This window comes from Somniosus microcephalus, unplaced genomic scaffold (assembly GCF_052327205.1).
Source record: "Somniosus microcephalus isolate GS21.2 unplaced genomic scaffold, FLI_Smic_1.0 unresolved_chr1, whole genome shotgun sequence".
NCBI lineage: Eukaryota > Metazoa > Chordata > Chondrichthyes > Squaliformes > Somniosidae > Somniosus > Somniosus microcephalus.
In genome coordinates, this window is record NW_028225179.1 from 103,570,468 (window position 1) to 103,582,007 (window position 11,540).

At 46.3% G+C, this 11,540-nt stretch overlaps 1 protein-coding gene across 3 annotated transcripts in view; it reads right to left on the reverse strand.

Annotated features, from left to right (window-relative positions):
• Positions 1-2,096: 2,096 nt before the first annotated feature.
• Positions 2,097-11,540, reverse strand: part of LOC147095675 (zinc-binding protein A33-like) — a 21,276-nt gene continuing 11,832 nt past the window's right edge. For all 3 annotated transcript variants that reach the window (XM_085974717.1, XM_085974718.1, XM_085974716.1), the window contains one exon: positions 2,097-4,330. In XM_085974717.1, the coding sequence (XP_085830843.1) occupies positions 3,786-4,330 (545 nt within the window). In that variant the 3' untranslated portion in view covers positions 2,097-3,785. The remainder of the gene's footprint in view (positions 4,331-11,540) is intronic.

Sequence of the window (11,540 nt, forward strand, 5' to 3'; positions counted from 1 at the left end):
GCAATGCTTGCTTTGCTTGGGCAAAAGCTTCGTTGCACAGTTCAGTCCATTTCCATGTTTTGCCTTGACATATCAACTGATGTAGCGGCTTCAGCAATGTTGCCAAGTCTGGAATAAACTTTCCATAGTAGTTAAGTAGCCCCAGGAATGAATGTAACTGGCTCACATTCTGGGGTGCTGGGGCCTCCATGATCGCCTTGACCTTTGACGGCGCCTTGTGCAGGCCGGTGGCGTCAATCACATGCCCCAGGTGCTCAACTGAAGACTGAAATAATTCACATTTGTCCTTACGAACTCTGAGTCCGTACTTTTTCAGTCGCTGTAATGTCGCATCCAAGTTCAGAAGATGATCCTCCTCATTTGTCCCAGTGACAAGGATGTCGTCCAGGTAGCACTGGACTCCTGGCAGTCCACTCAAAATCTGATCCATTGCCCTTTGGAATAGAGTAGGGGCCGACGTAATTCCAAACGAAAGGCGGCAGTACCTGTATAGCCCCTTGTGTGTCACAATCGTCAGCAGCTCCTTTGATTTGTCATCGACATGCATTTGTAGATAAGCCTGGCATAAGTCGATTTTGCTGAACTTTTGCCCTCCGGCCAGGCCCGTAAAGAGATCACCAATGAGGGGAAGAGGGTATTGTTCCGGAGACAGCACCGGGTTAATAGTCACTTTAAAATCCCTGCAGATTCAAATAGATCCATTCTTTTTCAGGACAGGAACAATGGGTGTGGCCCATTTGCTCACACTCACAGGCTCCAGGACTCCATTCTCGACTAAGGCCTCCAAGTTAGCCTCAACTATTGGCCTAATTGCATAGGCTACAGGTCAGGCTTTGTGAAACTTCGGCTTTCTGTCAGGTTTAATGTCCAGTCTCTCTTTCATGCTCCCAAGTTCACCATTGAAGAGTTCTGCATGTTTGTTTAAAACTGCAGTCAGACCTGACTCCCCTTTTGACATCATGCGGACTGCAGGCCAGTCCAGCGTGATTTTCTCTAGCCACGCACGTCCCAGTAGAGATGGGTAATTTCCCTTTACCACATATAGTGGCAGTTTTGCAGTCTGTCCATTCAATTTAACTGTCACGTCAATGGCACCTCATGGCCACAGGTTCTTTAGCACAATGTTTGTTGGCTGAAGGGTAAGGTGCTTTAGCATTTTGTTGTAGACAGTGTCTGAAACAAGGGACACAGCCGCGCCTGTATCCACCTCCATCCACATTGATTGTCCCTCCACTAGTGGTGACACTCAGTAGCCATTTGGACCACCTGCAACCTTCAGTATGTGCACCTCTTCCTCCTCAGAGGTGTCGCTCCCCTGTTTTGCTTGTTCCATCATGCTGCACTGAATGAACACTATTTCTTCTCTTGTCCAAATACAGACATTTTGTTTTCATGCTTCCCAGCTCTGTCTGTTCTTTTTTTACCTCTACAGGCACGTTCAATGTGACCCTTTTTGCCACAGTTTCGGCATTCCAGCTCCGTACACCAGCAGTCATTAGTGTGATGGCCCATTTTTCCACAATGGTAACAGGTGTCATTCAGCACCTCCTTGAACTCGCAGTGTTCTGACAACCTTTTCAAAGCAGCAATAAACATAGTCACTGTTTCCCCCTCCTCTTGATTCCGTTTGTGAAATCTAAATCTCTCAGCAATAAGCAGAGGTTTCAGTGAAAAATGTGCTCCAAGAATTTCCACTAGTTGTTTATATGTTTTAGTTCCTGGCTTAACTGGCTGTACAAGGCTGCGCAGTAAATTGAATATCTTTGCTCCCATTATACTCAAAGGTAGGCACGGCCTTATCATTTGCCACCGCATTCGCCAAAACAATCAAAACATTCCATACAAGCGCTCCATTGCTCAACATTTTCATCAAAATCACCGATGTTTCCAAATATAGTAGCCATCTCACGTTTCAAATTTTAATTTCTGTTTACTAACTGCACCCGTAACGTTAATGTAATGCTGCAATCTCTGTCCGAGTGTTTTGTAGTCGAAAACAAGAAAGTTCCCACAACGCAGATTCATCCGATCCTCGTCGCCACTTTGTGTCTGTACCTGTGCCGTTATACTTAAACACAATTAGTGCTCAGAACCCCGAGATTGCAAACATTCTTTATTCAAAAGGAAGGTTCCAGAGAGTATACAGAACAAAGAGAACAAAACCCGACCAAGAGAACAAACCCAACCAATTATCTGCTGTGACAGCGCCACCGCAGGTGGGAGGAGAATACAACACATAACACCTCTGATCCCCACACGATTCAAATTTGATCATTAACTGAATGTCTCTTTTAGTAAATAAGAAACTCCAGGCATAAACCATGGCTTGATAAAGAAAATAATCATTTATTAAATAGCAGAAAAAATACCACGTTAGAATTAACCAATATCAACAATTGCTGCACGATTTAGAATTGCTTTAATGACACTAAGAAAACCTGCTCCCTCCCAAAACAGGATCCCCTATCTGTAAACAATGCCCCATCCCAGATTAACCCCTGAAGGAAACTCTTGCGTCTACTCATGGTTGGCTCAGACTTGCCGAGGCCCTCCAAAAATCTCGGTGCCCCCGGGTTGTGGTGTAGCACCTGCTCTGGAGTCAGGTTATGGAGATCTACAACTGGTCTGGAGCCAGATTATGGAGATCTTCATCATCTGGTCCCCAGACAGGTTATGGAGATCTTCATTTGGACCCCAGGCAGGTTATGGAATGTTAGAATTTGTAATACGGATCGCGGATTCACAAAGAGCAGCAGGGCCTCTCGCGGTGGGATAACCAGGAGTGAAGAGTTCCAGATTGGACAGTGATCAAAGGGGGTTAGTGTGGGGGGGGAGAGATTGGGGGTGGGCGATCACGGGAGGGGTCAGTGTGTGGGGAGAGATTGGGGGTCGGTGATCACAGGGGGGTCAGTGTGGGGAGAGATTGGGGGACGGTGATCACGAGGGGGTTCAGTGTGTGGGGAAAGATTGGGGGTCGGGGTGGGGGGAGAGATTGGGGTTCGGTGATCACAGGGTGTCAGTGTGGGGGGAGAGATTGGGGGTCTGTGATCACGGGAGGGGGGGGGCAGTGATTGGAGGTCCGTGATCACGGGAGGGCAGTGTGGGGAGAGTTTGGGGGTCAGTGATCACGGGGGGTCAGTGTTGGGGTGGAGATTGGGGGTCGGTGATCACGGGGGTGGGGGGGGCAGTGTGGAGGGAGAGATTGGGGGTCGGTGATCACGGGGGGGTCAATGTGGGGGAAGAGATTGGGAGGTCGGTGATCACGGGGGGGGGGTCAGTGTGGGAGAGATTGGGGGTCGGTGATCACAGGGGTTCAGTATGTGGGGGAGAGATTGGGGGGGGGGTCAGTGTGGGGAGAGATTGGGGGTCAGTGATCACGGGGTGGGGGGTCAGTGTGGGGGAGATTGGGGGTCTGTGATCATGGGGGGGGGCTCTTTGTGGTGGGAGATTGGGGGTCTGTATGTGGGGAGATTGGGGATCGGTGATCACAGGGGTTTCAGTGTGTGGCTGTTTGGGGGGGGGGGTCGGTGATTACTGTTTTTACCTGCCTATAAAACCCGGCCTCGATGGGTTAAACCAGCTACTGCAGATGCTGGAAATCTGAAGCTTGTTGATAGTTTTTGAGAGAGTGGATTGGTCACCCGCCTCTCATCCCACCTCCAGCAAAACCGAAAGTGGTGGGTTGGGTTCCGGTTTCAGATTTTTAATATTTTAACCACCCGCTCGACCCAAACCCACTTGTTTACCCCCATTTTTTCCGTATTCTGACTCATCAGTTTAGGGACCTACGGTTCGAACTGACGCAGTTTAAGAGGAGCAGCATTTGTACCCTCATCGCACAATCCAGGGGAGAAATAAGGAAATAGTTTCTCAGTGAATGTGTCAGTGAAAGTGTAGAGATTGGACATATCATCAGCATTGTAAAAGGTCACCTGTCCTCCCTCATAGTCCAGGTAAACTCCGATGGTCCTGGGCTTCACACTCTGGGTCAGTGGGACAGTCTGGCGATCAACAGCTCTATATTCATTCCCATTTCTCAGATGCACAGCCCAGTATCCATATTCAGGCCCCAGGTATATCCTTCCCTTCCTATTGGCTGACTCTCTGGCCACACCCACGTCCCACTCAGTCTTGTCCCCGACCTCCACCTCCCAGTAGTGTTTCCCTGATGTGAATCCCCGTGACCCCAGGACACAGACAGTAGTATCGAATCTCCCCGGGTTATCAGGAAGCTGTAATACTTTGTTACCGAGTCTCACACTGGTCCGGTCCTCAGACAGGATGAGTCTACGATGCGCAGTGTTTGGATCCAGGGTCAGTGAGGCTGGGACTGGGGGAAATAAAAATGACATCATGTTAAATATTTAAGACAGAGGAAGGTGGATGGACACAGGTTAATATTTGATGTCTGTAGAACTGGACTCAGTCCATAATTTCTGTATCAGTGGAAACTGCAGACTGGGTACAGAGTGTACAGTTAAATATATTCCCAGACTCCAGTGTGTACGGGGAACAGATATTACAGACCGGGTACAGTGTACAGTTAGATATATTCCCAGACTCCAGTATGTACAGTGAACAGATATTACAGACTGGGTACAGTGTACATTTAGATATACACTGAGTGCGAGTCATCAAAGAGTGCTGTGAGTTTGGGTAAGTGGGGTGTGAGGTGCTCTTTTCAAACTTTAACTCTGTGGGTTGTAGTTAATAAGGCCTTTCTGGTGCAGAGTGACTGTTGGTAAACCATTTAACTGGTGTAATTAGAGGGATTGATTTAATTTAAATCCAATTAATTAAAGGGGATACTAGCATCTAAAATCGGGCAGAGGGTGTCCATAACAAACAATAAAAAATGTAATTAATTACATAGAATGGAGCAGGTGATGTGTTACTGTTGCAAGATGTGGGAGCCGGTGGACCCCATTGAGGCTCACGGTGATTACGTCTGTGACAAGTGTCTACTGCTACAGGAACTCCAGCTCCGTGTTGATGAGCTGGAGTCTGAGCTTCAGACACTGCGACACATCAGGGAGGGGGAGAAGTACCTGGATTCTGTGTGTCAGGAGGTGGTCACACCTATGAAGTTAATTAATTCAGATGTAGCCCATGGTCAGGGACAGGATGGTGTGACTACGAGTGAGGCAGGTACGGGGATCCAGGAGGTAGAGCTGGAGGAGCCGCAGCCCTTGCTCTTGTCCAACAGGTTCGAGGTTCTTGCTCCCTGTGGGGACAGGAGCAGGGACTGCAGGGAGGATGAGCAACCTGTCCACAGCACCGTGGAACGGGGGGCCATTCAAGAGGGGGGAGTAAATAGAAATGTTGTAGTGGTAGGGGATAGTATTATTAGGGGGATAGATAGAGTTCTCTGCAGCCGAGAGCGAGAGTCCCGAAGGCTGTGTTGCCTACCCGGTGCCAGGGTTAAGGACATCTCCTCTGGGCTGGAAAGAAACTTGCAGTGGGAGGGGGTGGATCCAGTTGTCGTGGTCCATGTTGGTACAAACGACGTAGATAGGACTAGGAAGCCGGTTCTGTTAAAGGAGTATGAGCAGCTAGGGGTCAAATTAAAAAACAGAACCTCAAGGGTAATAATCTCTGGATTATTACCTGAGCCACGAGCGAATTTGGCTAGGAAAAATAAAATTAGAGAGTTAAATGCGTGGCTCAAAGACTGGTGTGGGAGAAATGGGTTTTGCTTCCTGGGACACTGGCACCAGTACTGGGGCAGGAGGGAGCTGTTCCGTTGGGACGGGCTTCACTTGGCCAGTGCTGGGACTAGAGTCCTGGCGGATCATATAACTAGGGCTGTAGAGAGGGCTTTAAACTAACTAGTGGGGGGGAGGTTCCTAGAGAGCAAATAATAAAAATGACAACAGAGAAGGTCATAAACTTAGGTAGCAGTGGGGAATTTAAAACCAGAGCGTGTCAGGAAGGGGCAGAAGGTATGGAGTAAATGGTAAAGTAATAAAAAGGGCAAAAGCAGGAACTAAGTGTCACAAAACATATTTGAAAGTTCTCTATCTGAATGTACGTAGCATTCGTAACAAAATAGACGAGTTAATGGCACAAATAACTACATATGGGTATGATCTTGTGGCCATTACAGAAACATGGCTGCAGGGTGACAATGCCTGGGAATTAAACATACCAGGTTATTTAACGATCAGGAAGGAAGGGGAGGTGGGGTGGCTATGTTAATAAAGGAAGGAATCACTGTAATACAGAGAAATGATATTGGGTCAAAAGATCAGGATAATGAAACAGTTTGGGTGGACGTAAGGAATAATAAGGGGAAAAAAACACTAGTGGGCGTAGTCTATAGGCCTCCGAACAGTTGCAACCCTGTTGGACGGAGTGTCAATCAGGAAATAGTTGAGGCTTGTAATAAGGGAACATCTATAATTATGGGGGATTTTAACTATCATATTAATTGGACAAATCAAATTGGGCAGGGCTGCCTTGAGGATGAGTTCACTGAGTGTATTAGGGATGGGTTTCTTGAGCAGTATGTAACTGAACCGACCAGGGGGCAAGCAACCTTAGATCTGGTCCTGTGTAACAACAGGATTAATTAAAAATGTCCTAGTAAAGGATCCCCTTGGAATGAGTGACCATAACATGGTTGAATTCCATATTCAATTAGAGGGTGAGAAGGTTGGATCTCAAACAAGCGTGCTAAGCTTGAATAAAGGAGACTATGAAGGTATGAGAGCGGAATTGAGTAGTGGATTGGGAAAATAGATTAAAGGGTAAGACGATACATGATCAGTGGTGTACATTTAAGGAGTTATTTTACAACTTCCAAAAAATATATATTCCACTGAGAAGAAAAGGGTGTAAAAGAAAAGACAGCCATCCGTGGCTAAGTAAAGAAATTAAGGATAGTATTCGACTAAAAACAAGCCAAATCTAGTGGGAGGATAGAGGATTGGGAAAACTTTAAAAGACAGCAAATAATAACAAAAAGATTGATTAAGAAAGGGAAGATAGATTATGAAAGTAAATTAGCAAAAAATATAAAGAGATAGTAAGAGTTTTTATAGTTATATAAAAAGAAAAAGGGTGGCTAAAGTAAAAGTTGGTCCCTTAGAGGATGAGACCGGGAAATTAATGGTGGGAAATATGGAGATGGCAAAAACACAATGAATATTTTGTATCAGTCTTTACAGTAGAGGACACTAAGAATATCCCAACACTGGACAAACAGGGGGCTATAGGGGGGAGGAGCTAAACACGATCAAAATCACTAAGGAAGTGGTACTCGGTAAAATAATGGGACTCAAGGCGGATAAATCACCTGGACCTGATGGCTTACATCCCAGGGTCTTGAGGGAAGTGGCGGTAGGGATTGTGGATGCATTGGTAATAATTTTCCAAAACTCCCTGGACTCAGCAAAGGTCCCGGCAGACTGGAAAACTGCTAATGTAACACCCTTATTTAAAAAGGGCAGTCGACAGAAGACTGGAAACTATAGACCGGTTAGTCTAAAATCTGTGGTAGGTAAAATTATGGAGTCCATTATTAAGGAGACAGTAACAGGACATTTGGATAATCATAATTTAATAGGACAAAGTCAGTATGGTTTTATGAAGGGGAAGTCATGTTTGACAAATTTGCTGGAGTTCTTTGAGGAAGTAACATATAGGGTGCATAAAGGGGAACCAGTGGACGTAGTGTATTTAGACTTCCAAAAGGCATTTGACAAGGTGCCACACAAAAGATTATTGCTGAAGATAAAAAATCACGGGATTGGGGGTAATATTCTGGCATGGATAGAGGATTGGCTATCTAACAGAAGGCAGAGAGTTGGGATAAATGGTTCATTCTCAGACTGGCAATCAGTAACTAGTGGTGTTCCGCAGGGGTCAGTGCTGGGTCCCCAACTCTACAATCTATATTAACGATTTGGAGGAGGGGACCGAGTGTAACATATCAAAGTTTGCAGATGATGCTAAGATGGGAGGGAAAGTAGTGAGTGAGGAGGACATAAAAAACCTGCAAGGGGACATAGACAGGCTAAGTAAGTGGGCAGAGATTTGGCAGATGGAATACAATACTGGAAAGTGTGAGGTTATGCACTTTGGCAGGAAAAATTGTAGAGCAAGTTATTATCTTAATGGCAAGAAACTGGAAAGTACTGAAGTACAAAGGGATCTGGGGGTCCTGGTGCACGAAACTCAAAAGGTTAGTATGCAGGTGCAGCAAGTGATTAAGAAGGCCAATGGAATGTTGGCTTTCATTGCTTGGGGGATAGAATATAAAAATAGGGAGGTATTGCTTCAGTTGTACAAGGTATTGGTGAGACCGCACCTGGAATACTGCATACAGTTTTGGTGTCCATACTTAAGAAAAGACATACTTGCTCCCGAGTCAGTACAAAGAAGGTTCACTCAGTTAATCCCGGGGATGAGGGGATGGACATATGAGGAGAGGTTGAGTAGATTGGGACTCTACTCATTGGAGTTCAGAAGAATGAGAGGCGATCTTATTGAAACATATAAGATTGTGAAGGGGTTGGATCGGGTGGTTGCGGGGAGGATGTTCCCGATGATGGGTGAAACTAGAACTAGGGGGCATAGTCTTAGAATAAGGGGCTGCTCTTTCAAAACTGAGATGAGGAGGAACTACTTCACTCAGAGGGTGGTAGGTCCATGGAATATGCTGCCCCAAAAAGCTGTAGAAGCTACATCATTACATAAATTTAAAACAGAAATAGACATTTTCCTAGAAGTAAAGGGAATTAAGGGTTACGGGGAGCGGGCAGGAATTTGGACACGAGTCTAGGTTCGGATCGGACATGGCCCTGTGGGTAGCGGAGCGGGCCCAGGGGCCGTGTAGCCTGATCCTGCTCCTATTTCGTGTGTCTAATTCTGTTAGATTCAGGAGATGGTTCTGTGATAGTAGATTGGCGGTTAGGATCAGATCAGCCATGATCTTATTGAATGGCGGAGCAGGCTCGAGGGGCCGATTGGCCTACTCCTGCTCCTATTTCTTATGTTCTTATATTCCCAGACTCGTGTGTACAGTGAACAGATATTACAGACTGGGTACAGTGTACAGTTAGATATATTCCCAGACTCCAGTATGTACGGTGAACAGATATTACAGACCGGGTATAGTGTACAGTTAGATATATTCCCAGACTCGTGTGTACAGTGAACAGATATTACAGACCGGGTACAGTGTACAGTTAGATATATTCCCAGACTCCAGTATGTACGGTGAACAGATATTACAGACTGGGTACAGTGTACAGTTAGATATATTCCCAGACTCCAGTGTGTACAGTGAACAGATATTACAGACTGGGTACATCGCCCGTCTCCACCCCTGCCTCAGCCCATCTGCTGGTGAAACCCTCATCCATGCCTTTGTTACCTCCAGACTCGACTATTCCAACACGCTCCTGGCCGGTCGGCCTCCCATCTTCCACCTTCTGTAAACTCGAGCTCATCCAAACCTCTGCTGCCCATATCCTAATTCACACCAAGTCCCATTCACCATCGCCCCTGTGCTCGCTGGCCTACTTTGGCTCCCACCCAGTCCAGCAAACCTCAATTTTAAAACTCTCATCCTTATTTTCAATACCCTCTGTGGCTTCGCCCCTTCCTATCTCTGTAACCTCCTACAGCCCGCCGAGATCTCTGCTCTCCTCCAATTCTGGTCTCTTGCACACCTTCGAGTTTAATCGCTCCACCATTGGCGGCCGTGCCATCTGCCAAGGCCCCAAGCTCTGTAATTCCCTCCTGGAACCTCTCCGCCTCTCTACCTCCCTCTCCTCCTTTAAGATGCTGCTTAAAAACCTACCTCTTTGTCCAAGCATTTGGTCACCTGTCCTAATATCTCATGTGTCCTGGTGTAAAATTTTGTTCGATAACGCTCCCGTGAAGCGCCTTGGTACGTTTTATTACGGAGACCTGCGGCAGCCCAGTCCAGCATTGAAACAGGGCGGGAACCGGAGCAGTTTAATGGAGACCCGCGGAGGTGAAACAAACCCAGAGAAAAATCACAGAGTCGTCATAATCAGCACAAGTGAGGAGCGTTGGGCCGGAGGAAATTCAGCAAGGTATTGAATTTACTACACACACTCTATTCTCAACTTAACTCTATTCAGTATAATTAATAACTAATATAAAACATAGTTTAAAAACATTGGGCAGTGAAACTAATGCAAGGGAAAATCTGAAAAAGTGACAGCTCAGTGAGGAGCTCTGAGGGTGAGTAATCAGTGAACCATTTGTTTTTTTTACAAAAGCTGTCTACCTAATTATAATTCAGGTTATCAATAAATAAGTACATGAAAAAGACTAGAAATGACAGGGTAGGCTAGGTGTCGGGACTATAGTATGTGGGAGTTTGTGGACGGCGAGACTGTCCCGGATTCCCACATTGGCAGAAAATGTCTCTGCCTTTCGTCATTCCGGCTCAGAGTCATTGAGCTGGAGTGCGAGTTAGAGACACTCCAGAACATAAGGGAGGGGGAGGAATTTCTGGATAGTTTTATCCAGAACACAGTCACATCCCAGAGGGAAGCACAGGTTCAGGAAAAGGAGGGCATGACTGTCAGGGAGCCAGCTAGAGGGGACTTGGGAGAGGATGTGACACTGGTTATTTCCAACAGGTACGATGTACTCGCTACCTGTGAGGACAAAGAGAAAGACTGCGGGGAGGACAGCCGCAATGCAGACTAAGGCACCGTGGCTCAGAAGGCTGTCCAAGGTGGGTAGAACAGAATAGAAATGTGGTCGTGATAGGGTATTCTATAATTAGGGGGATAGATAGCATCCTCTGCAACCACGAACGAGAATCCCGAAGGATGTGTTGCTTACCAGGGTAAGGGATAACTCGAGGCGGCTGGGGAGAAATTTGGAAAGGGATGGTGTAAATCCAGCTGTTCTGGTCCATGTTGGACCAAACGACATCGAGAGGAACAGGGAGGAGGTCCCGCTGAGGAGTTATGAACTTTTTTAAAAAACAGGATCTCTGGATTATTACCTGAGCAACGTGCAAATTGGCATATAGTCTGACAGATCAGGTGAGTTAACATGGGGCTAAATGGCTGCTGTGGGAAAGAGGGGTTCCTTTCCATGGGACACCGGCACCAGTACTGGGACAGGGAGGAGCTGTACCGATGGGACAGGCTCCACCGGAACTGGAATGGAACTAGTGTCATAGTGGAAAGGGTAAATAGGGAGGTAGCAAAGGCTTTAAACTAGTAAGATGGGGTTGGGGGTGGGATCTACAAGAATTGAATAAAGCTTAAATATAAACAAAATAGGAAAGGAGAGCAGGAAACAGAGCAAACTAAGGGAGGACATAAATAGCCAGGGAATAAATAGAGTTATAGAACAGGAGAGTAAAAAGATGGTTTAAAAATAAAGTGAGAGGAAGTGCTATTAAAAATGGCAGAAGAGGGAGGTGAAGGGGAGAAGGGAATGGAGTTCCTACAATGTGTACAGGACTCCTTTCTAACCTAATATGTAAGAAGCTTGGATGTCAAGGGATATACGAGAATGGATTAGGAAAAAAAGGGAGGCTT